A 21,863-nucleotide genomic window follows, 5' to 3' on the forward strand; every position below is an offset into this window, starting at 1 on the left:
CCCCAAAATATGAACATTTTTGCTTTTACCTTCCAGTTAGTGTCAGGGTTGTCCCTCTGAAGTTTAAAGTGCCTATATAAGAAAAAAAAAAAGAAGTAGGTGAATTAAAAGACTATCGATCCTAGATACAACAAAACTTTGGCTCCCATTCAAAATCCCAACCTTCACTCTCCTTATTGGCTCCCCCACTCCCCGACACGTGCAATGGTTAAGCAAGGGTCACATTCCAAAACTTTACCTTCTTTCCCCCTCACTTTCAATTCTCCCTTCTCAGGTTTGAAACAATGTGACCTGTTGGGCTGAGAGCGCACACAGAACTAGGTGCCTTCCTCTTCTCTGGAGCTTCACAGGCAGCGGGTGGCCATCAGGTGGCAGTTACATGCACTGCATTGCTTGGTACTTATTATTCACAGTTGTGCTGAGGCTCTACTCAACCCACGTGCTCTGCTGGAAGGCATTACACCTTAAGCCTTCTCTACTTTTTAATCAAGCAGAACTCAAATTTTGTCACAAATGGATATTTCTGTTAATTAATGAGAATGACCTTAAGGAATCAAACTGCTACACAAGTGTATCACTTAGCAAATATAGTAGCTATTTACACAGTAAGTCTACATACTCTAGCATCATTTCTCGAACGGTTGTTGATACTCTCTCCCTGGAGAGATCATTCCAAATTAACTCAGGATTTTCATGCGTTCCTTCAAAAATATGAACAGCAGCTTCAGGGTTATCTCTCATGGCATCCATAAAGACTCCAGGCAGAAACTTCATTAGTGTAATTCTAACCTGCAAAAGAAAAGCAGTCCCCACCATCTTGTAATATCAAACACCATACCAGTTAAATTCAATGGCATCATAAAAGGTCTTCCTATGCAATGTTTTTTTCTTTTAATTCATGTATTTGTACATGACTATGCCAAAATACTTCCGTCTGATAAGAGAAAGCATCATTCAAACTCAATTTTGTGTTTATTTCAGTTAATAAGCTATCTGGTATAAAAACCCAACCATTCATTTCATAATGAGAAACGGCATCTCAAATGCAGGCACCTAATGACTAAAAGTCTGTTAAAAAACAAATCTGAGATCACATCTTTGTTATGCTGGTTACCGGTGCTTTTGAGATTTGATACTGAAATCTCACAATTCGAAAGTTATAAAATGATACTAATTCATTTCAGTTAAATACAAATGATATATTTTCTCTTTACATAAACATGGAAAAAAGAGCTGACATTTTTGATATGCAAGTTTGATTTTCAGGGTCTTCAAGCTCATCCTCTATTGAGCATCTACCCTTTAGTCTCCTTCCTGAAAAGATGCCTTTTGTCCCTATCAATGATTTTACATACTGGAAAATGGTATTTCCTAAATCCATCCCCCTCTAGATCTACCAATGTGATCTATATCTTACCAAGTACTCTTGCCATCACATGAAACATATCTGTTCTTATGGAAGCTTCACGGAACATTGAAATCTAATCACATTACAAAAGGTAAAATGTTTTCAGACAAATACCTAATGTTACTATAACTGAAAGATTAGAGAAACATTCGTTTTTTCTAGCCAGTTTCCCTGTTGTTGTACAATCAGTTTCCCATGTTTGAGTCTTTCACAAGCAGAGGAGGAAAAACTTAAGAAAACCTTTGCGCCCACAAAAGCTGTTGGGGGAGGAGGCAGGTGTAGTAAACTACATTTAACTCTTCAAAGTTGACTGAATTTGGAGTTGTTCAGTACCTCCTCTTTGATTTTAGGGACACCAAGTCCTTTCTGTGAAAAATAATGTAACTTTTTAAATTCACTCTTACTCACCTTTGGACCAACTAGCTTATCTGCAGTCATTTTGGCAAAAAGCTCTGCTGTCTGGGTTCGGACCTGTGGATGTGTTGAATTGCAGAACATATCTAATAAGTAGATTAAAGCACCTGTTTGGAAAAACAGGGGGAAAATGTTTAGGTTTTCCCAAATCACAGCAGCCACTAGTTTTACACTGTTCTCAGTAGCAGAGCTAAATCTCACACCACCATGTCTGCAACAGGTTTGATCTTCATTTTGTACAAGTCTATTTTATCAGCCATTCAGAGAATACTGTACCTTTTGCCATGGCCTCTTTAATTATTTTTGTACTAGATGTCAGGGCATAGAGAGTTTCAAGAACAAGCTGCCGACCTGTCAAGATTAAAAACAGAAATATTAGAGAAACTATGCCTGCTGTTATGATCAGTTCTTCCATACAAGATTTATTGGACTGAGCGCTATGACGAACAGAACATTTCAGTTCTGGTGTTAAGCCAACCAAGGAGTTTTTCCTCCCAAAGAACTGGTTCCTGGAAAGCATCATCATGAGTAAAAAATGAAGCCCACCTAATGAGAATTTGACAGAAAGGATCTGAAAGTAAGTACAAGTTAGAGATGGCAGGCCTAGAGTCCTGACTAAATTCCAGTTAGGCAAGTATGTTCCATCTATCTAAAATTTCCTTTATAAAGTTCACAGCAAAGGTGTCATTAAGGTGAAGACCAATGAGTGGAAACTACAAAAATTGAAATATTGCACAATTTATAGATTTTAGAATTGTAGAGAGAGGTATTCAGTTTATAAAGTGAATGTCAAAGAGCTGTTAATTGTACGTTTCCCAAAATGAAAAGCTTGAAATCTAAATGCTTAAGAGGTGTGTTTGAGCTGAACCAAAAGTTAGGTGTATAAAATGGGTATTCAGGTCATGCATATTACAACATTAAGGTTCCTCTCAGGATCAGGTTACAAGTTCACCTAGCTGCATTCCAAACCATTAACTTTTCACACATTTGGTTTTTTACACACACAAAAAAAAACACTTTCTAAAAAGCAACTGCCCAGTACATACTTGAAGGCAGGGAATGCAGGAGGGCCAGTAAGTTGGAAAGAACCATTGCCTCAGCAATATTGTTAACACATTCCTGGTTACAAGTCACTATGTTCACCACCTGCAAAATATCAAAAACATGAATCATTAGAAAGAAGTAAAATTTATTGGCAAATTGCTAGATCAGTGGCTCCCAAACTTGTTCTGCCACTTGTGCAGGGAAAGCCCCTGGGGGGCCAGGCCGGTTTGTTTACCTGCCGCGTCCACATGTTCGGCCGATCGCGGCTCCTACTGGCCACAGTTCAGCAGCTCCCATTGGCCTGGAGCAGCGGAAGTAACGGCCAGTATGTCCCTCAGCCCGCACCGCTGCCAGCTTTGTCAGGAGTATTTAGCTTACTCTTCAAGGCAGGGACTATCCTACTATGTGTATGCACAGCGGGACCACCTCACCCTCCCAGTCTCTGTCAGGACTTCTAACCACTTCTATAGCACAGTAGTCTCCAGTATGTGTAATAACCCTAGATTCAAAACCCAATGTTGAAATTTTACAAGGACACGTACAATGAAGGTGTTAATTCCTAAAAATACATATGTTAAAGTTTTTGGCTATGGTTAAACTAGCCTAAATTATTGTTATCTATATCTAGAGAGAGAGATATCTATCTATATATAGATGATATAAATAAATAAAGAGTGCTAAAACCATTGAGAAAACAGATTCAAGATCTATTTGGTAGCTGTTTGATAAACAAATGTTAGAAACTGATAATTTTTTCCTAGTATATCCTAAAACAGTCAGCATTCAAGTGTACACCCAATGTTCAGGAACTACCGTATGAAACGGTAAGCTTGGAATGAAGTCACGATTTTAACTAGGAGCAAGTTATGATGGATATTAGACAGATTTTAACAGAACAGTTTCTATTTGCAAATAAAAAAAATGCAATTTCTTAACTTAGCCTGGTGTACCTGGCCTGGCTCATCTATGCAACAAATGACACTCAGCATCCATGTGATTGGGTACTGTGGGTTGGGTACACAAAAATATTGCTTAAGCAATGTTTTTACCTCTAAAGCCAACTGCTGCACTTGACCAGCTCCATGGACACGCAGAAGAGAGAATATCAGCTTAAAGTGACCTATGCACTCACACTCAGAACCTACAAAGGAGGAAGAAGTTATTTTACCATTGGAAAGAACACTTACTGAAGAGCTTCCCAATCAATGTTATACACAGTACGAATTACTTTAAAAAAGTCTACGCTCTCTGGAGCAAAGACTGCCTTTGTGTTTGTAAAATGGGGGCCTGGTCCATAACCAGGGCCGCCCAGAGCGGGGGCAAGTGGGGCAATTTGCCCCAGGCCCAGCAGGAGCGGGGTCCTTCACTCGCTCCAGCGGCCCCGGAAAACTCTCGCAGGGCCCGGGCCCCCGGAGCTTCTTCGCTCCCTGTCTTCGCTGGCGGGGGGTCCTTCCTCTCCGGGATAGAAGGACCCCCCTGCCGCCGAATTACAGCCGAAGTGGGACCTGCCGCCGGAGTGCAGCCGGGTCTTTGGCGGTAATTCGGCGGCAGGGGGTCCTTCCGTTCCGGGACCCGCTGCCGAAGTACCCCGAAGACCCGCGGTGGGGGCTGCACTTCGGCGGTGGGTCCCGCTTCGGCGGTAATTTGGCGGAGGGGGGTCCCCGCCGTGGGTCTTTGGGGGACTTTGGCAGGGGGTCCCGGAACGGAAGGACCCCCCGCCGATGACTTACCACCGAAGCGTGGCCCCCCGCCGCCGAAGACCCCGGGCCCCCGGAATCCTCTGGGCGGCCCTGTCCATAACCAGGACCCTTAGCTACTGCAATACAAATAAGTAACCACGCATAAAATATTTGAAGAAGCTGCCTGCAAGTCCAACTGTAAAAGCACTAACCCAACATGAAAAATAGCCCTATCAAAGAACGTGGATCAATATAGGTTTTGCCCAATTAGAATGGCACTACTGGAAAACCAAGTACTGAGTAGATAAAAAAAATAGGATGTATTTATGTAGTTTCAAGGTGGCAGGAACTGGCGAGCACCTGCCACACAAGAATTCAGTTAAAAATTAAATACATTTTAACTGATAGTTTAAAATGTATCTAGTTCAAACTGTTTTCCGGACATTTAGCTACTTCCTCTCTTTTGCTGTTACAAAGTTAGTCCATTTCTACAGAGTTAGCATACATTTGACACAAATGTTCAGTGTCTATTTCAGACAAATACTTTCAAGACAATCCTACCCCGTGGTCATCTCTGCACGAACTTGCTACCTGTTAACTGCAGAACTGCTAATATGCCAACCTTCAGCGTTGTAAGAATTAAATTTAGAGGGCACTTAGTTCTAATCTTTTCCAAAGTGAGCTTTCACTAGTTGTAGGGACATTTCTGCTCCCAGTGTTACTTGTAATGTATGAGATTACTACTTTCAGTTACAGTAGTTTCCTGGGTTTTTCCTGTTTATTTTGTGCATTTGACAGCACTTCCGTTTTGGGACTGCCCACTCTTCCTTAAAAAAAAAAGGCCCTTAAAGTCAGCAACAGGAGAGAGAAAAAACAAAAAAAACCACCTTTGTTTTTAAAATAGACACTTTTCAATATTTTTAAATTCCTTTAGCAAAAATGTGTCTATGTTCAACAGCTTCCAAAAAAGTTAGCATTGACAGTAAGCCCCCTTTGAAGGAACACAGAGAAACAGTTCCACTTTAGACCAGGGGTCAGCAAGCTTTCAGAAGTACTGTGCCGAGTCTTCATTTATTCCCTCCAATGTAAGGTTTCGTGTGCCAGTAATACATTTTAACGTTTTTAGAAAGTCTCTTTCTATAAGTCTATAATATATAACTAAACTATTGTTGTATGTAAAGTAAATAAAGTTTTTAAAATGTTTAATTTTAAATGAAGCTGCTTAAATTAAAATGAGAGCCCCCCGGACCGGTGGTCAGGACCCGGGCAGTTTGAGTGCCACTGAAAATCAGCTCGCGTGCCGCCTTCGGCATGCGTGTCATAGGTTGCCTATCCCTGCTTTAGACACATTAATTTTTATCTTCAGTTTCAGTCTGCAATTGTTAGAGTACCTGATTAGAATTCAGGCTGTTCTGGAAAGACCTTAAAACAAAAAAAACCCTCACACCACACAACCGTTAAATGGGAAAGCTCAGCTTGGTTACACAGAACATAATATGTAGTAGTTCACCAAAACTCCCATCCCCTCTTTGGCCCCTTCAGAATAGTCTATTCTGCAGATAGAACTTTTAACAAAAGCAGTCATTTTTCTCTACTTCTGAATAGCTGTAGGCTGCACCCCCACCACTCCAAGAAAACTTCAGTGTTGTAGTATTACTGCACATTCGAAGACACGAATTAAGAATTTCTAATAAGTTTTCCTCTAGTAATAGTTTCCATAAAACTAAATTAAAAATTTAGCAATCCAGTGTGTTTGAAGAGCGTCTTCCCTCAAAATACTAAAACATTTCCTACCACCCCTGGGGTTCCATCCTTTAAACAGAGCTATGCTAGGACAGGTTTTTTTATTTTGTTGTTTTTTTTGAAGTGGGTTGGTTTTCAATAAACCTTTGAACACAGTACAATAACTCTGCAAAATGACCCTGATATTTCACTACACTAGGCACATGTATTCACACCCCTTTTTACCACAGTGACTAAAAAAACTGAAGAGACTTTACTCAGTTGGCAAAAAAAACTGCTCTCCTTGGAGAAGTGGTTAAGTAGATTTCTGCTGGACTGATGTACCAACAGCAAGAAAAGGGAAACTAACAAAACACTGTCTCAGTGAAATTCACTATTTTCCTAGCAAAGAAAAGCAAAGAATTCTACCAATGCTGCTGTTAAACTATTTAAAGATCTGTTAAAAGTATTCCAGAAATACTCCTTTTAAGACAACTAGCTAGCCAGCGGCATGAATCTCTATAGCTTGGCAACAAGCACAGGTTTAGTGCTAGATTCATCTATCTAAAATAAATCTATAACAAGGTCATTTGCAAGGTGCTGCTTATTGATTAATTCAACATGTTTAACTTTACCTGGGTTGTGTTTTATGACATTTCTCAGAGCCTCCAATGCCATTTCAACCCTCCGTAACCGGTCTCCATGTTGATCAGACTCTACTTTCCCAGTCTGTGTGATAGCCATTAACGTGTGAAGGTACTGTGCCTGTGAGCCAATGTAATCCAAAAGGCTTGCAGCAAATGCTTTTGGAAACTTGAAATAACGAAGAGATCAGTAAGTGTACATAAGAATCTTAATTATTTCAAAGACATGTACAAAGCATTCTGCACTAGAAGTATTGAACTGCATTGTACAGCAAGCTCATACTTAAGGAATATATGGCCAAAAGCCATTTCCAAATTCAGTAAAGTGGCAATTCTCAGCTTCTCCATACTAGAACCTCCCGTTCCACCAATGCATGATCTAGCTAGGATTCCTTTCTAATTTAGCAGAAGGTTCTGACCCTCAGTGGATAACTATTGTATATTCACACCAGTCTTATCATCTTGCCCATTTTTCCCCCTCTTCTGACATGATAGTATTACAGTTTAACTACAGGTAAAATCTGTTAAGAGTTTGACGATGTGACCAAGCATCACCATCTTTTTTAAGAAAGCATAAAACCAATAGCTTAAGAGAGAAGAGTGTGGACTACTCAAGCTATTCTAAGGAAGTATTCAGCCATTTAAAATTGTGTCAAAATGCCTGTGCACCAAATTCTGACCAAACCCATGCTTTTCTTTGCCAGTGAGAATTTCAATTTGATTCATGTCTCTCCTTTTAATTGGGAGATAAACAAGATGATACATCCTAAGCAAATGGAAATGCTTAAGATCATAGTCTACACTGTAACGTTGAGATACCCTGAGAAGTTAACAGGAGCTACAGATGTCCCAGCTTTAGAGGGATATTTCTAATACAACTGCTGAAGCTTTTGTGTAGAATTTCCTGGGTAGTATTAACTCTTGATGCCCTTTGGAATGAGAGTTTGGTTTAAATTCACAAAGTACGTACCACTTGAAAGACCAGCTTGAAGTTTCTCCACAAATAGCAAAATGAAAAATCTCACCTCTAGCTGAAAAGTAGGGACTTCATTGTAAACTCTAACAAAAATCTCTCCCACAATAAGTTCTTTTGCATGGTCACTGAAGACAAATTCGGATCCATAGCTTTTGTCACATTCACCCTTTAAGAAAAAAAAATTATGCCTTGTTAAATATATTTACAAAATGACCCACCATATAAAGAAAAACACTGTATAGAGGTATGGAAAAGAGTTAATGGCTGAGACTCCATTATTTCCAATGGAAACACAAACAAGACAAAAGCAACAGTGTAAGACTTTGTACAAATATGTTTTAAGTTTGTAAAATAAAGCAGTTAGAGCAAAAGTATCTGAGAAGTTGGCCAGTGTAAGGTTTCACTCAGTGGCTGGATAATTCAAACGGCATGAGCAGTTTTTTCCTGAGCTTTAAAAAGCTTCCTATAATGTGAGGCTACCAGATTATTTAAGGCAACCTAGACAAAGGCCTCGATCACAACATATTTTTAGAAGTGCCTCACTCTTTTTATCATGCTTTCTTGTTCAGATTCCAGGAATTCAAGAAGTTCGGCTCTTGTCCCATTGTTCCAGATCAAGTAGGGGCTCTCTGTGTTGCTGTTGAGCATCTTCAGAATCTAGGAGACAGCATAAGGAGTTTAGGCAAAAAAGTGGGTTTAACAATTCTACACGAAAAGCAAATTCAGAGTTTTAACACTGTTCCAAGAGGAGAGATCATATGGAGCGGGGAACTATGGCCTTTGTGAAGATCTGGTTCAGATTATGTGGCCCACTGGCTAGATCTTGGATTTCAGGAGTAGGCTTAAGGCCAAATTTTTCAGATATGATTTTCCTTGGGGGGGGGGGGGGAAGAGATGGGAAAGAGAAGTGATACTTGCCAGAAAGTATGCATACACATTATAAATGCTGGTTTTACATGCAGTTTTTCCATCTCTTCTTCCCACTCACACATGCCAGAAACCAAACGGTTGCAGCTCCCCCATGCAGCTAGCAACTGGAAGCAGCACACCTCTGCTTATAGCCTCTGCTGTAACTCCTTCCCTTGGACCTGTGTTCAGGCTTCAATATTACCCCCTAGCCTGAAAATGCTTCCTTTCCCTTCCATACTAGCTGTTTGAAGTCACCCTCCCGCCACTCACCTTCTTCATCCCTATGATCTCCTCTTCATGCTCTTTTCCAACCCCGTCCCCACACACATTTCAGGAGATGACTCTGACAACCTCATAATTGTACTCTACACTTCCCACTGTCCTCTGCCTGTCCCAGCTCCAAATAAGCTTACTTTGAACCACCACCTTTACTTCCTTGTACTCCCTGAAACCCAGCTGAGGACTCAGCCACTGTCCTCTCCTTTGTTCTCCCCAGTCATCAGAGCAAAGGCATTGAACAGTAAATGGTGTGAGGGGCTGAATGGAGAGTCTTTCCTCACTTCATTTGTGGAGCATTCCATCTGGCTCTTCTCCATTTCTTCCTCCAAATGGTTATATACTCTCCACCATACCCCCATACTGCAAGGCCTGGTTTGCCATCTTCCTCATCTCAGCTCCCCACCCGCACATAAGTGACATCCATTTCAGAACTCTTGGAAGGCACGTTTAAGTGAGAATCCACCTGCAGCTTTGGTATTACTTATTGGTCACTTTTTTTAAAAAAAACAACACATTGTTTTGCTTTGTCACTTACCTCTAACTACAAATTCATCTGTTCCTTCCCATGCTCCCACCACCCACCCCATAATTTACTCTGATAATTTTATTAGCCTCCAACTTCTCTGCTGCTCTTATCCTTCTGTACATTGTTGCTCCTTTCTTTTAAACATTAAAGTCTTTGAAGTCTTTAAATTCTGCCCTTGCATTAGCTTTTGTTTCCCAACACCATGCTGTTTACCCCAAACCTTGGCACCTGCAACCCCTGAATTCACTTTCTGTTCCCATCTTTGTGCTGCAAAGTGCTGTACCTGTCATACATTTTGGGGTAAGGGTGTTCACCTGCATCGTTGGTCAATTCAAGACTTCACTTTTTATTAAGATTTTAAAAAATTGACTAGATAGTCACTGTTACCTAGGTACTGTTCTAAAAACATTCATAAAAATCAGTAGAGTTCAGTTCTAGAGATCAGAAGTTTAAGTCATTTACTTGGTAAATGGTTATCAAACTGCGCTTCATTTCTCAGTATTCAGGCTGCTCTGGTTTATTTGTTACTGTGGCTAACAAGTAAGTTTTTAATAAACGAAAATCATTTCTTGTACATTATTCGTTTTATATAACATCAACACTTTGGTTGCCTTAGACATTCTTGTACCTCAGTAGGAGCAACCACAGCAAGTTTCCTTGCAACATATGGTGTCAGCATTCCAGCCAAGCTTTTCCTTATTGCTGGATTTTCAGGTGTAACTTGTTCTTCACACAAATACCCTCCAAGACGACTCAAAGCAAGAAGACTGAGTTTGGCGAGACTATTGGCTACTTCCTAGAAATGAAAAATATATACATTTAAAAAAGATCAATCCTATTATTGAACTTGAACAGAAACCTCAAGCTGGCTAAAGAGAAATATCAACTACCTTTTTAAAAACCACCTCTTGAAAATAAGTTGTCCAATGCTTTTTTTATGCCTTGCATGATCATAAGCAAATTCAGTTCCCTTTAGTTTACTTCTTGTTTATGCGCCAACCTTGACAGACAGAAATATGCATACATCTGTGCACAGCACTAGGTGTTGCAGAACAGCAAGAGATACTAACAGTTTTTGACATGTTACACCAATATAGTTTGTCTGCATCTACCTGTGTAAAGCCCATGAAGAAAACCAGATGAATTTGGGGCTTTAAACTGACATGAAAATTTCTTAATTCATAATTTAAGGGATAGTTGACCAAAGAATGGCCATTTCTAGAACAAAGACATTTTTATGAGATATGTAAACCTCTGTATAATGATTCAATAGTGCACTAAAAGATGGCCTTTTTTGCATCCTGGCAAGGCTCCTCATTGAGCTGATCCCGACCCATGGGTTTTACAACCAACTGAAGTTCTACAATTCTGCTATAAAGGAGCCTGTTGTTACGGTGCTAATATTAATCTAAGAGGTTTTTTTTTTAGATAAAAGTAGTGTTTCTGACAACTAACAAGCTACTTCTTCAGTTCTGGACTATCTTGCATCTAGTATTTTCCTGCTTATTTTTCTATTGGGAAAATTTGTACTATAGGTAGATAATAATGTTTATGGCCTATCTTGATCACATCATTTTATCTATTCCCATAAAAAAATTAACGCCATCAATTTATTGCAATATATATTACAGGGATGTTGTAATTATCCCAAAACCAAGCACTGTAAGCTAGAAAATTCAGAGTTAACATGGTTCTGTTTAAGAAATTCTAACATAAGATATGGAAGTGCACACTTAGGTCACCCAAACCATATTAACTCTGCCCTGTATGACACCATACAATCATCATATGGTTACAATTAAAGCATTTTAGCATTTATGGTTCCAGATTAGATGCAAGTAACTTTTAACTCAAAGACATGTAATTTGGGGAAATGTTGTATTTTTCATACCTAACAGAGTTTGAATCTGTGCTATACAAGCTAAAAACTTAACCTCAACTAATGAGTCTGGCACTTCCATAATCTATTCCCAACAAATTCAATTACAAGAGAAACGTGAATGTATAGTCAACAGAAACAAATTCAAGCATTATTATTCAGGAAATACATTACCACCTCCCAAGATATGGTAACCAACATCCATCGTAAAGTCTGAAAGAGTCAATTATAAGTTGCTCATAAATATTACCTGCTGATTAGAATCTTCACTCTTCTGAATGCCACTCTCTTCTAGTGTATAATCATAGTTAAAGAGGTAACCGAGTAAATACCACAAAATTCCAGCTTGAAACAAATGTGTTTGTAGCCAGTAATCGACAGCAAATGAACTGACACATTCCACTCCCAAGGAAGCCACTCGTGGAATGTTCTGAGAAATGAAGGAGAATTGGTATTCAGTATTTTTGGTGACTGAGGAAAATGTTAACCGAAAGGAAAAAGTTAAATAGCATACCAGCAAATTAATCAACAGGAACAATGTTTTGGTTTTAGAAAAATTTCATGTTTAAGATTTTGAATCTCTTACCTAAATATAATGGGCAAGATACTAAGGATCTGCATAAACCAGGGGTTGGCAACCTTTCGGAAGTGGTGTGCCGAGTCTTCATTTATTCACTTTAATTTAAGTTTTCGTGTGCCACTAATACATTTTAAACTTTTTAGAAGGTCTCTTTCTATAAAAGTTTATAATATATAACTAAACTATTGTTGTATGTAGGGTAAATAAGGTTTTTAAAATGTTTAAGAAGCTTCATTTAAAATTAAATTAAAAGGCAGAGCCCCCCAGACCGGTGGCCTGGACCCGGGCAGTGCGAGTGCCACTGAAAATCAGCTTGCGTGCCGGCTTCGGCACACGTGCCATAGGTTGCCTACCTCTGGCATAAACTGATTAAATTTGAAGTCTACTGGGGGGGGCAGGAGAAGGCTTACGGTGTTCACAACTTCAGCATAAGCATCTACCATAAAGCTTCAGGGGACATATGGATAGAGGTGGTTGAAAATTTTCCAACAGAACAGTTGTCTGTCAGAAAATCCTGATTTAATGGAAGCCAAGCAGTTGGGCTGTCTGCCTGCTCAGTTAGGCCAGCCAGCTCCCAAGATCCTCTGCAACCTTCCTGCCAGCTGCTGGGGAGCAGTGCCTCTTCAGAGCCCAGTCTCCTGTGCAGCTGGCCAGCAGCTGGAGTGACTGGTGTCAAGAGAGCCTCTGCTCCCTAGCAGCAGCTAGCTAGTGAGCTGTCCTTGTGTGGGAACTAGGGAGACAAGGAGCCAGTCAGGCATCTGGAAATTAGGGTTCTTCCAAAAAATCTCTGTTCTGTGGAAAAAAATTGCACTTTTGACTTTTTGTTCCACTTCAGAACAAAAACATTTTGAAAGTTTTCAGCAGAATGGATATTCTGGTTACTCTCAGCTCCACATGTGACATTCAAATAACTGAGTTTTGGTTAACCAGGGTTTTGATAAAGATTTCACTGTATTCAGAAGCAAAAAAAAAAAAAACACACAGCAGGGTCAGCCTTTTGCATTTTGCTTTCCCTCACACAGTGCAATCAAGATGGACTTCTACTGCTACAAGTTGCTTTAATAGGCTCCAGTCTGCAATTTTTCCACACTGCTCAGCATGAACATATTTGTTGATTTGTATTACATTTTGAACAAAAACTTATTCTATACTTCCTTTTAGAAATCAAATTTTGAAGAGCTCATCTAAGATAGCTCTTTAAAAAGAGAATAGTTATATACATTTACTTCTGCAGTGATGTTCTGTAGGAGCAATCTAATACACCTCTACCCCAATATAACGCGGTCCTCGGGAGACAAAAAAAACTCACCGTGTTGTAGGTGAGACTTGCTTCCCCCCCCGGTTTCTTGTTCCCGCCAGGCAGCTGAGTGCAGGATCTTTCCCCAGCTGCCCCCCCCAGCGACACAGCTCGGGCCGGGGCAAGGAAAGTGGAGCGGGCTGGGGCTGCGTCGCTCCGCTTCCTGCCGCAGGTGAGTGCAGGGAGGTTGGGGAAAGGACGCCCCACACCGTACCCACCTGCGGCGGGAAGCAGAGCGCTGCGGCTGGGAGCTGGCGGAGTGGAGCGGGCTGGGGCCGGGCTGCTCCGCTTCTGCCGCTGCTGGTGAGTACAGGGGGGATCCCTTCCCCCAAGCCCCCTCCCCCGAGCAACACGGCTGGGGCTGGGGCAAGGGAAGTAGAGCAGGCTGCTCCCGGACTCCCGCTAATCCCCTGGGCCACTCTGGGACTGCGGGGCCCCCAAAAGTGCCCTCCCATAGCTCCTGCACCCCAGACCCTGGGGGGGAGCCCCTAACACCCTCTGCCCCTTATCGAACCCCTCGGCCTCAGCCTGGCCCAGCACCCTTAACATGCTGCTCAGAGCAGCGTGTCAGAGCTTTACCGCCTTGTATGCGAACCCGCCTTATATCGGGGTAGAGGTGTAGTTGACTAGCTCAAGCACTTCACATGAAGTTCTTAATTAATAGACTGCACTAAGTAGTGCAAAGATCTGTTTAATGGAAAGTAAAATCTTTAAAGTTCTACTGTGTTTTGGAAGAGCCTTCAAATGGATGTCACTCAAAATACTTTTACTACATTCTCAGCTGATTGCATTTCTTTTTAATATTCAAAGTGAGGTAGAAGTAACCTTAAGTAATTATACCAGCTTTGGATTTCATAGGCCAGTTTTTGAAGGTTTACCATTGATTTTTCTTTTTATGTTTTAAGTCAGAGCTTTAGATTTTGTTCCTTATATCAGCTGTGCCACTTTCTTCCTAGCGCAGCAATGCTATTTTAAAATCACCAGCTAAAGGAATTTAGACGTGAGATTTTTTTCTACTTATAGAAGTAAAATTAAATATTAGAGTAAAAATAAAGACAGTCTGCCTAGGTAATTGAGTAAGTAGTTACTGGTGAAATTCTGCTTTGTCACAACTTTAAATTCAGAGTAATACCATTAAAACCCATGGAGTTACTGGTTCTTAGAGCTGTGAAACAGAACAGAATTTGGCCCAGTGTGGAAGGTAAGCCAGGATGGTGACCCACTACTCCCTTCTCACCAATTTGAGAAATATTCTGACAGGTAGCATTTTCATCTACTATAATTGGTAGATATGGAAGTACAAGAACAGTAGAACCAAAGACTAGGATTTAAATTTAAGTAGAAATACTTGGAGTCAGAATGTATGGATTGGTCTCCACACAAGTTGCACTGGTTTTCAAACCAATTTGATTAAACTAATGCAAAACCTGCTGTAGATGATCTGATCTGTTTAAACCAGACTTGTCTGGCTATAGCTTGCATCTTGTAATTTACAGACAGAATTTAAAGGTGAAAAAAAGCAATATAAGCTAGATATAATAAAACATAGGTGCAAGCTAAATGTATGTAAGAATCTACATAGGGACTCTGCACCATTTAATTAAGCCTGTTTAAAACAAATTGCACCTTTAGTTAAATCAGTGCAAGTTTGTGTGTGGTCCAAGCCTTATATTTGTGTCAGACAGAGGGCAAGTATCTGTACTGTACTGGGAAATTAACAAAACAGTTTTTATAAAAAACTTATTTTGAGAATTAGTCTCAAACAGCGGCTCATTTTTTGGTACTGTATTTACAACACTTAAATATAAAACAAGAACACAACAGCAGCTTAGGTAGTAAGCCAGGATATCTTACCTTCCCGTAATATAGCACTCTACAGAGATCCTTGATGATATTAGGCATTTCAGTGATCTTTTCTCTGCACTCCTCAAACTGAGCTGCCACACTGTAACACTTGCTTATATGCCCACATACCTACAAACAGAAACACTTTCTTAAGCCACACAATTAATGTAATGTACTGCATATCCCTTGAACAGGAGAAGGACATGCAAGTTTCTAAAAAAACACCTTTGTATTAGCTGCACAAAGCCTCTTAAGAAAATGGTACAAAAGATATGGCCCAACATACTGTTAAGTATTGTTTTACAATTTCTGTATTACTTACCTGTACAGACATGTCATCTGGTTTACTGGAACGAGTCAAGACTGCCACACAACGATTAAATGCTTCTTGCAACACCTTTAGGGATTAAAAAGCTGTAAGGGTTAGAATTCATCATAAGCCTAAAGAAAGTATCTTTCTGCAAAAAGTGTAGCTTTACAAGCTTTGTTTCAATAAAGCCTGCACAGGTCTGTAAATCTGTTACCTCCTGTTATGGTTTAACAGCTGTCCTATGCAGCAAAATGATTTTGCTTTTGCTGTTTGGGCTTCATAAGGACATTTTACATCCATAGAGGGAGATTTATGCTACTTCACATGAATTGTCCATCATGTAAAGATAAATCTCCCTCGAACTATCTAGCCATTTCACACTGCCATCATAGCTTAAGGGAGTTTTTAGAAGATTCTTAATACAAGCACAATTAATTATAGTGGTGTCCTCTTCTCCAATATGTGCTATTGAGGAGTATTCATTTGGAATAACTAAACCATGCTCAAATGGTTTGCTCCCACCCTTTAAAGCAAGTCACAATTTTTTATGTGTTTTTTTTTTTGCACAAAACAAGCACAACACAGAAGCCCACTACAGACAGTGCCGTTCCATGCAGTCACTAGAACTTGTTCTGGAAGACGAATGTTATGTAAATCAATTCAAAGCCACTTTGTGGAGTGATGAATTAGTTTACTCAAGAAGGAGATCTCTACTGCCCCTCACCCCTTCCATTTCAGAAGAAATGAGAATGTTTCTTGCAGGAAAGAAGTGGGCAAATGTGCAGATAAACACTACACCATCAATTTTGTTCTCCCCTCCTCCCCCCTTCCTCAGTTGATTATCCAAGAAGTAGTAACCATCAAACAAACAAGCTGTGAAAACAGATGTGCTTATGAGTTTCTTTGGGTTTACCTCTATTCCATTCTCTCTCCGCAGTTCTTCTGCATTAAGTGCTGAACAATTGACTGTGTGGAAAGCCAGCTCTGCAGCAGCAGGCAACAAAGGAGATTCCTTGGAAAACAGAAGATCGTCTGAAGTTTCTAGGGTAATGGTCTTAATCAGCATGGGATAGCCTGCATATTTGTAAGGTTTCAAATCTGAAGGATAAACAGAAACTGAAATGTAGCAAATCTGATACACATTTAGACACTGCTAGTTAATGGCTGAGGATTTTATCTTAATCTGCTTCAGATTACTAAATTACTCTTTCACAAAAATATTCTCTTCCTTCAGAGCCAAGCTATGCGTGAACACAATGTTGGCTCATCTGACAAGCAGGGTTATTTCTGCAGCCCTAGAGATTTTTCTAGTAATGCACAAACCAGTTTGCCGTCTTTCACAGCAGGTGTCTTGCCTACTTCAAGAAATTAAGTAACTGTTAATGTTATTGAGTCAGTTTTAATAAGGGAACACTACATTGGGAAGGTTGCGGAAGTTCTTTATTTTAATGTTACAGAATGACTGCTGAAACTTGAGTCCATCACCTTCTCACATAAGGCATCAAACCCTCTGAATGGGTTTCAGATGGGCTTAAGTTAAGTTCTAAACAAAAACTTTTAATTTGCTATAGAACAAGACAATCTATATGTTAATGTAGTATTTGGTTTAATACATCTAATTGAGTATTATGGGTGACCTTTTCCACACAAGTCAAGAGATACAGCTGTAGTACCCTAAGCAACGTGCCATATTGCATACAAAGTATTTTATACAACTAAGATGTTTGTGGTTTAAGTTACCATATATGATAATGCAATGGGCTCTCAGGATTGTTAGTCAATAATTATTAGACCACATTAGCCCTCACTTCTCCCTGCTACAGGCTGCAGAGGAGGAGAGTGGTGGTGGAGCTCATACATGCAGAGTGTACCTGTCCTGGTGACTAGGCAACAGCAGGGGGAGCCCTGACTAGCACGATGCAGTCAGTTTACAACTCCCTTTGGACTACTTGAGTACTGCAAAGAGTAGAACAGGACAGAGAATCTTAAGTACATCTCTACCCCGATATAACACTGTCCTTGGGAGCCAAAAAAAAATCTTACCATGTTATAGGTGAAACTGCGTTATATCAAACTTGCTTTGATCCACCAGACTGCACAACCCCCCCGGAGCACTGCCTTACCGCGTTATCCAAATTTGTGTTATATCGGGTTGCGTTATATCAGGGTAGAGGTGTACATTTAAGAATGAGAAAGTCACACTGCACATGTGCAGCATGCACTACTTTTATGTTTAGAACTATTTAAGGGACATTTCATAAGTACTAAAAAGTTTTCTTTGAGGACTCAATTTTCAGTCTTGCCAGAGAATAAGAGACCTTTGAGTGCAAGAGTCAGACATTTAACTGATGAAAAAATTTTCTTCATTAGTGATTTTCAAAAACAGGCAACCACGTAACAAATTGTATTGCTAAATGTTCACCTTCAGCCTTGTTGCCATCTCCTGCTATTTCAAAGCACCTGAAAATGTTAATTGAATAAAATGACAATTCCATCACAACTACAATACTGCCAATTATTTGACTAGGTTCCAGCACAGTGAAAGTGAGTCTTGGCCCACCACTGACAAGATATGACACAGAAGTTACTATATTTCCTGTTATCAGATTTTTACTAGATATCTGGGTATTTTTACTGGGTATCAACAAGAAAGCATGATAGTTAGGGCCCTACCAAATTCATGGTCCATTATGGTCAATTTCACAGCCATAGGATTTGAAAATTGGTCAATTTCATGTTTTCAGATGTTGAAATCTGAAATTTCACAGTGTTGTAACCGTGGGGGTCCCAACAAAAGGGAATTGTGGGTGGGGGTTGCAAACCTGTTGCCACCCTCACTTCTGTGCTGCCTTCAGAGCTGGACAGAGTGGGGAAGAGGGGGTGCGGAACTATCTGCAGCTGGGAGAGATACCCAAGAGCAACCCTGCAGGGAAAGAGCAAGTCCTATCCTGCCCGAGCTCTGCCCAGATTAGCAGTTAGGAGCTGCCTTTTCTGGGGCACTCTTAGGAAGAAGGGAAGATTGGACCCACGTCCACAAGCCTCCTCCACTGCAGGAACCTTTGGGACTGTTGCACAGTCCAAAAGCACCCTGCAGCAAGGGGAGACACCCGGAGGGGGTCTGGTCTCCCCCCTCCCCCCGAGCAGCTGTGCAGAGGATGGACAAGTCCTGTCCCTCCCCAGCCCAGCTGGAACTAGGAGCCCTCTTTGCTGGGGCACTCCTAGGAACAAGGGGACATGGGATTTCATGGGAAAAGGCTTATTTCATGGTCCTATTTCACGGTCCGTTTTTCCAGTGTAGAGAGTGTAGAGAGGAAGATGAAACTAGATAAAGTCCTTCTATTTAACTTTTACTATGTTAAATATGAAGCTTCCTCATTTCATGACTTTTTTTGTATTCTCACTATTTCATGAAAAGAAACTTCAAAATTAATGCATTAATAACTCAAAGCAGCTTCAAAAAGCTCCTCTGAGAAATACAGTGGAAGCGATATTTCTGAGTCAGTATGCTCACCTTCTTTGTGTCTGTTGAAGAGGATGCTTTGAGCTTTCAGAATCAAGATGATATTCTCTGGATCTGGGCCATCCACCACTTTGGCAGATTTTGTGCATAAGAACTCGTATGCTTTGTTTACTTTTTCAAACATATCCTGCAGATAACAATATGGACATCGTCAAGCTGTTATCAACAAAAGCTGAGTATTTATTAAGTCTCAAAACTCACTTGCGGCTTCAACCTATTTTCCCTATTTTGATTTTGAATTGGTCAGTGACGACATTAGCTATATTATACCATTGCAAATGAAATTTCAAGGGAGTGTCACATCGGAGAAAACTCTGAAAAATAGTAACTGTGTATGCTACTATAGTAATATTTTTCAGATCAGTTTTCTTTCTATTAAGTCTTTCAGTGAAGGTGTAATCTGACACTTAGTCTTATCAATGAAAAAACATATATTACAAATTTAGCATTATGGCTTCACTGTAGAATCAAGTGAGTGGAAAAGTGGGCTGTAAGAGTACAGTTTACCAAACCTATCTGTCCGAAAAGTTATTGTAAAGAAAGTTACACATTATCTTCATTTTGTATTTAAAATGCCTCATCCTTCAAAAACCCACAAGAGTATATACAGTGCATGTCATTTCCTGGCATGATGGAATGAGATTAACTGTTTCTTCAGAGTCCCTCTGAAGAAAGTGTTTTTAATATGTGTAGTATTCCAGTTAAAATGCTATGAACTCCTAGATTTTGTGCAAGTGTATTCTGGAAGAAAGTGACTTGCTCTGAAAACTCTACCGATGTAAATATTCATTAAAAATCAGACAAACCCATTAAACCATAATCTCAAAAAAGTCTCAGTGTACACTAAAAAGTCATATCATAGTACAATACATACCCTCCCTTCTGGGTTCTTATCAGGGTGATATTTTTGTGCCAACCTGAAGTAGGCTTTTCTGACCTTGCTCTCATCATGCCTATCAGATGCAGACAGAAAATTTCATGTTATATATAGAACACATCAATAAGATAATCAATTCTCATATCAAAAGTGAAGAACAAATTTACATTTTCAAAACTAACGACCTCAAGAAATCAAAAATCATGAGTCAGACCCCTCTCCCCATCCAAATCTTTAGATTTTTTTAAAAAGATATCACATTTTAATCTCTTGACTTTTTAACTCCTCTACAAAGTGTCTGATAATTTCAGGTTGAAAAGTCAACCTTTAATGCACATCTTTCCCTCGCGGTTCAGAAGGAGACTTGCCCTTACACCCCAAGAGGTGGAAACTGCCATCCACTTCCTGTTACTGTCTGAATTCTCCCCACCTAATTTCCCATCTCCCCCTACCCCAATATTTCCCTTCTGTGCAAGGGCTATAAAAGAGAGCTAGAAAATTAACAGTGAGCTTCCAAGAAATATCAGACACTCTTTGTACCAAGTTTTCCAATTATTTTTCATCACCATTTTTTGTAAGCTGCAACGATTGTTCCATGCAAGAATGTTTTTACAGCCACCACCTTCCTAGCTGCAGAAAAAACCCTAACCCAAGTAGAACCTTCTATAACTGAGTTCAGTAATTATGTTTATAATCCTTAAATAATTCAATTCTCACATTCAAAGCATTTACAAAATTAGATCATTCTTTGAATAATTTTGGTCAACCACATAACTATCAAATAATTACAATTTAGTCTAAAATCTCACCACAACTGTTCAAATAGCTGAAATAATTTTAATTATCCTTCTTTCCTGCTGTCCTAGGACCCCAGCCACAGAACTTCCATGACTTCCTCCTCAACTCCCACTGCCCCAGGACTTCCTCTCTGCTACTACAGATATAGAGTCAAACATGAAGGCATGGTTCAATGGCAATGGCAGGTCTGTGTCCTCAGCTCTAAGACTCTTGCAGAGCTCTGCCCATGTGTACAGCTCTGAGGGGGGGAAAAAAAAGTCAAGAATGGAGGAGCTTCGTGTCTTCATGAGAGCTCCTCCCAAAGACACAGAAGTCCTGTGACTCTCAATTAGTTCTGATGGTTATGAATAAGATTACAAAGAACAGTTATTACTGCACTATTCACTTTAAAAATGTTCTCCAATGACTGAATTTGGGGTGACAAAATAGTCACAGCCTGGCAACAAGGCTAGCTACATCAAACTACCAACTCCACTTAGTTGTGAGTACCGTTTCATTGCAAGACCACTGTGCCTTCCCTGTAGTCTGTCTCCACCTTGGACTGAAAATTTCCAAATGGCATTGACAGATGCTGAATAAAACAAATCAAGGCTCATTACCCTGGTGGGTCTCCTATTCAAATACAAGCACTTATGGACTATAAGTTAGCTACTACCCACAGAAGCCAGTCCTTCCAGGTGAGCTGCTAACCTTGCAAGCAATCAACGACAGTTTGAGACTGATTAGACGGGTCACAAGAAAGCAAGAGTGGGCAGGAGGAAGGAGAAGAGCGGAGGGTTTTGGGACCCTGGAAGGACTGACCAAAGCCCAAAGAGCTTTCAGAGCAGTAAGGATACGAAAGGAAGGATTTTGCTCGGAGATACTTATTTTTGCATGGATCTGAACATCTTACGATTCTCTGAGTAAAGGATGTGCGTTTAGAAATCTTTGCAGGTTGTATATACTTGTTTATAGTCATGTAGTCCCAAAAGAGGGAAACAGTAAACCAGCAGGTCCACAGCGTTGATAGAACTCAATGTGCAACAGCTACTGTGAGGCTTGCGGGAGCTGGCGCTAACTTCAGGGTCTATGCAATAGGACTGCAGGGTCCTCATTGGCAAGAGGAATGTCAGCCATGGAGGCTGTACCTGGAGTGTGCGCGCCTACACGCTCAGAG

The 21,863-nt window shown here is 40.3% G+C and overlaps 1 protein-coding gene across 1 annotated transcript in view; it reads right to left on the reverse strand.

The window, feature by feature from the left end:
• The window catches only part of DNAJC13 (DnaJ heat shock protein family (Hsp40) member C13), an 88,164-nt gene that overhangs the window by 12,184 nt on the left and 54,117 nt on the right, over positions 1-21,863 (reverse strand). Inside the window, exons 34-49 of the mRNA XM_045004409.1 lie at positions 19,907-19,985; positions 19,024-19,159; positions 16,426-16,610; positions 15,525-15,599; positions 15,212-15,331; positions 11,731-11,910; positions 10,230-10,397; positions 8,431-8,544; positions 7,937-8,053; positions 6,903-7,080; positions 3,916-4,007; positions 2,869-2,968; positions 2,099-2,173; positions 1,817-1,929; positions 620-789; positions 30-72 (exon numbers count right to left, since the gene is read on the reverse strand). Of these exons, the coding sequence (XP_044860344.1) occupies positions 30-72; positions 620-789; positions 1,817-1,929; positions 2,099-2,173; positions 2,869-2,968; positions 3,916-4,007; positions 6,903-7,080; positions 7,937-8,053; positions 8,431-8,544; positions 10,230-10,397; positions 11,731-11,910; positions 15,212-15,331; positions 15,525-15,599; positions 16,426-16,610; positions 19,024-19,159; positions 19,907-19,985 (1,945 nt within the window). The remainder of the gene's footprint in view (positions 1-29; positions 73-619; positions 790-1,816; positions 1,930-2,098; positions 2,174-2,868; positions 2,969-3,915; positions 4,008-6,902; positions 7,081-7,936; positions 8,054-8,430; positions 8,545-10,229; positions 10,398-11,730; positions 11,911-15,211; positions 15,332-15,524; positions 15,600-16,425; positions 16,611-19,023; positions 19,160-19,906; positions 19,986-21,863) is intronic.

Source organism: Mauremys mutica, chromosome 2 (genome assembly GCF_020497125.1).
Source record: "Mauremys mutica isolate MM-2020 ecotype Southern chromosome 2, ASM2049712v1, whole genome shotgun sequence".
Lineage (NCBI taxonomy): Eukaryota > Metazoa > Chordata > Testudines > Geoemydidae > Mauremys > Mauremys mutica.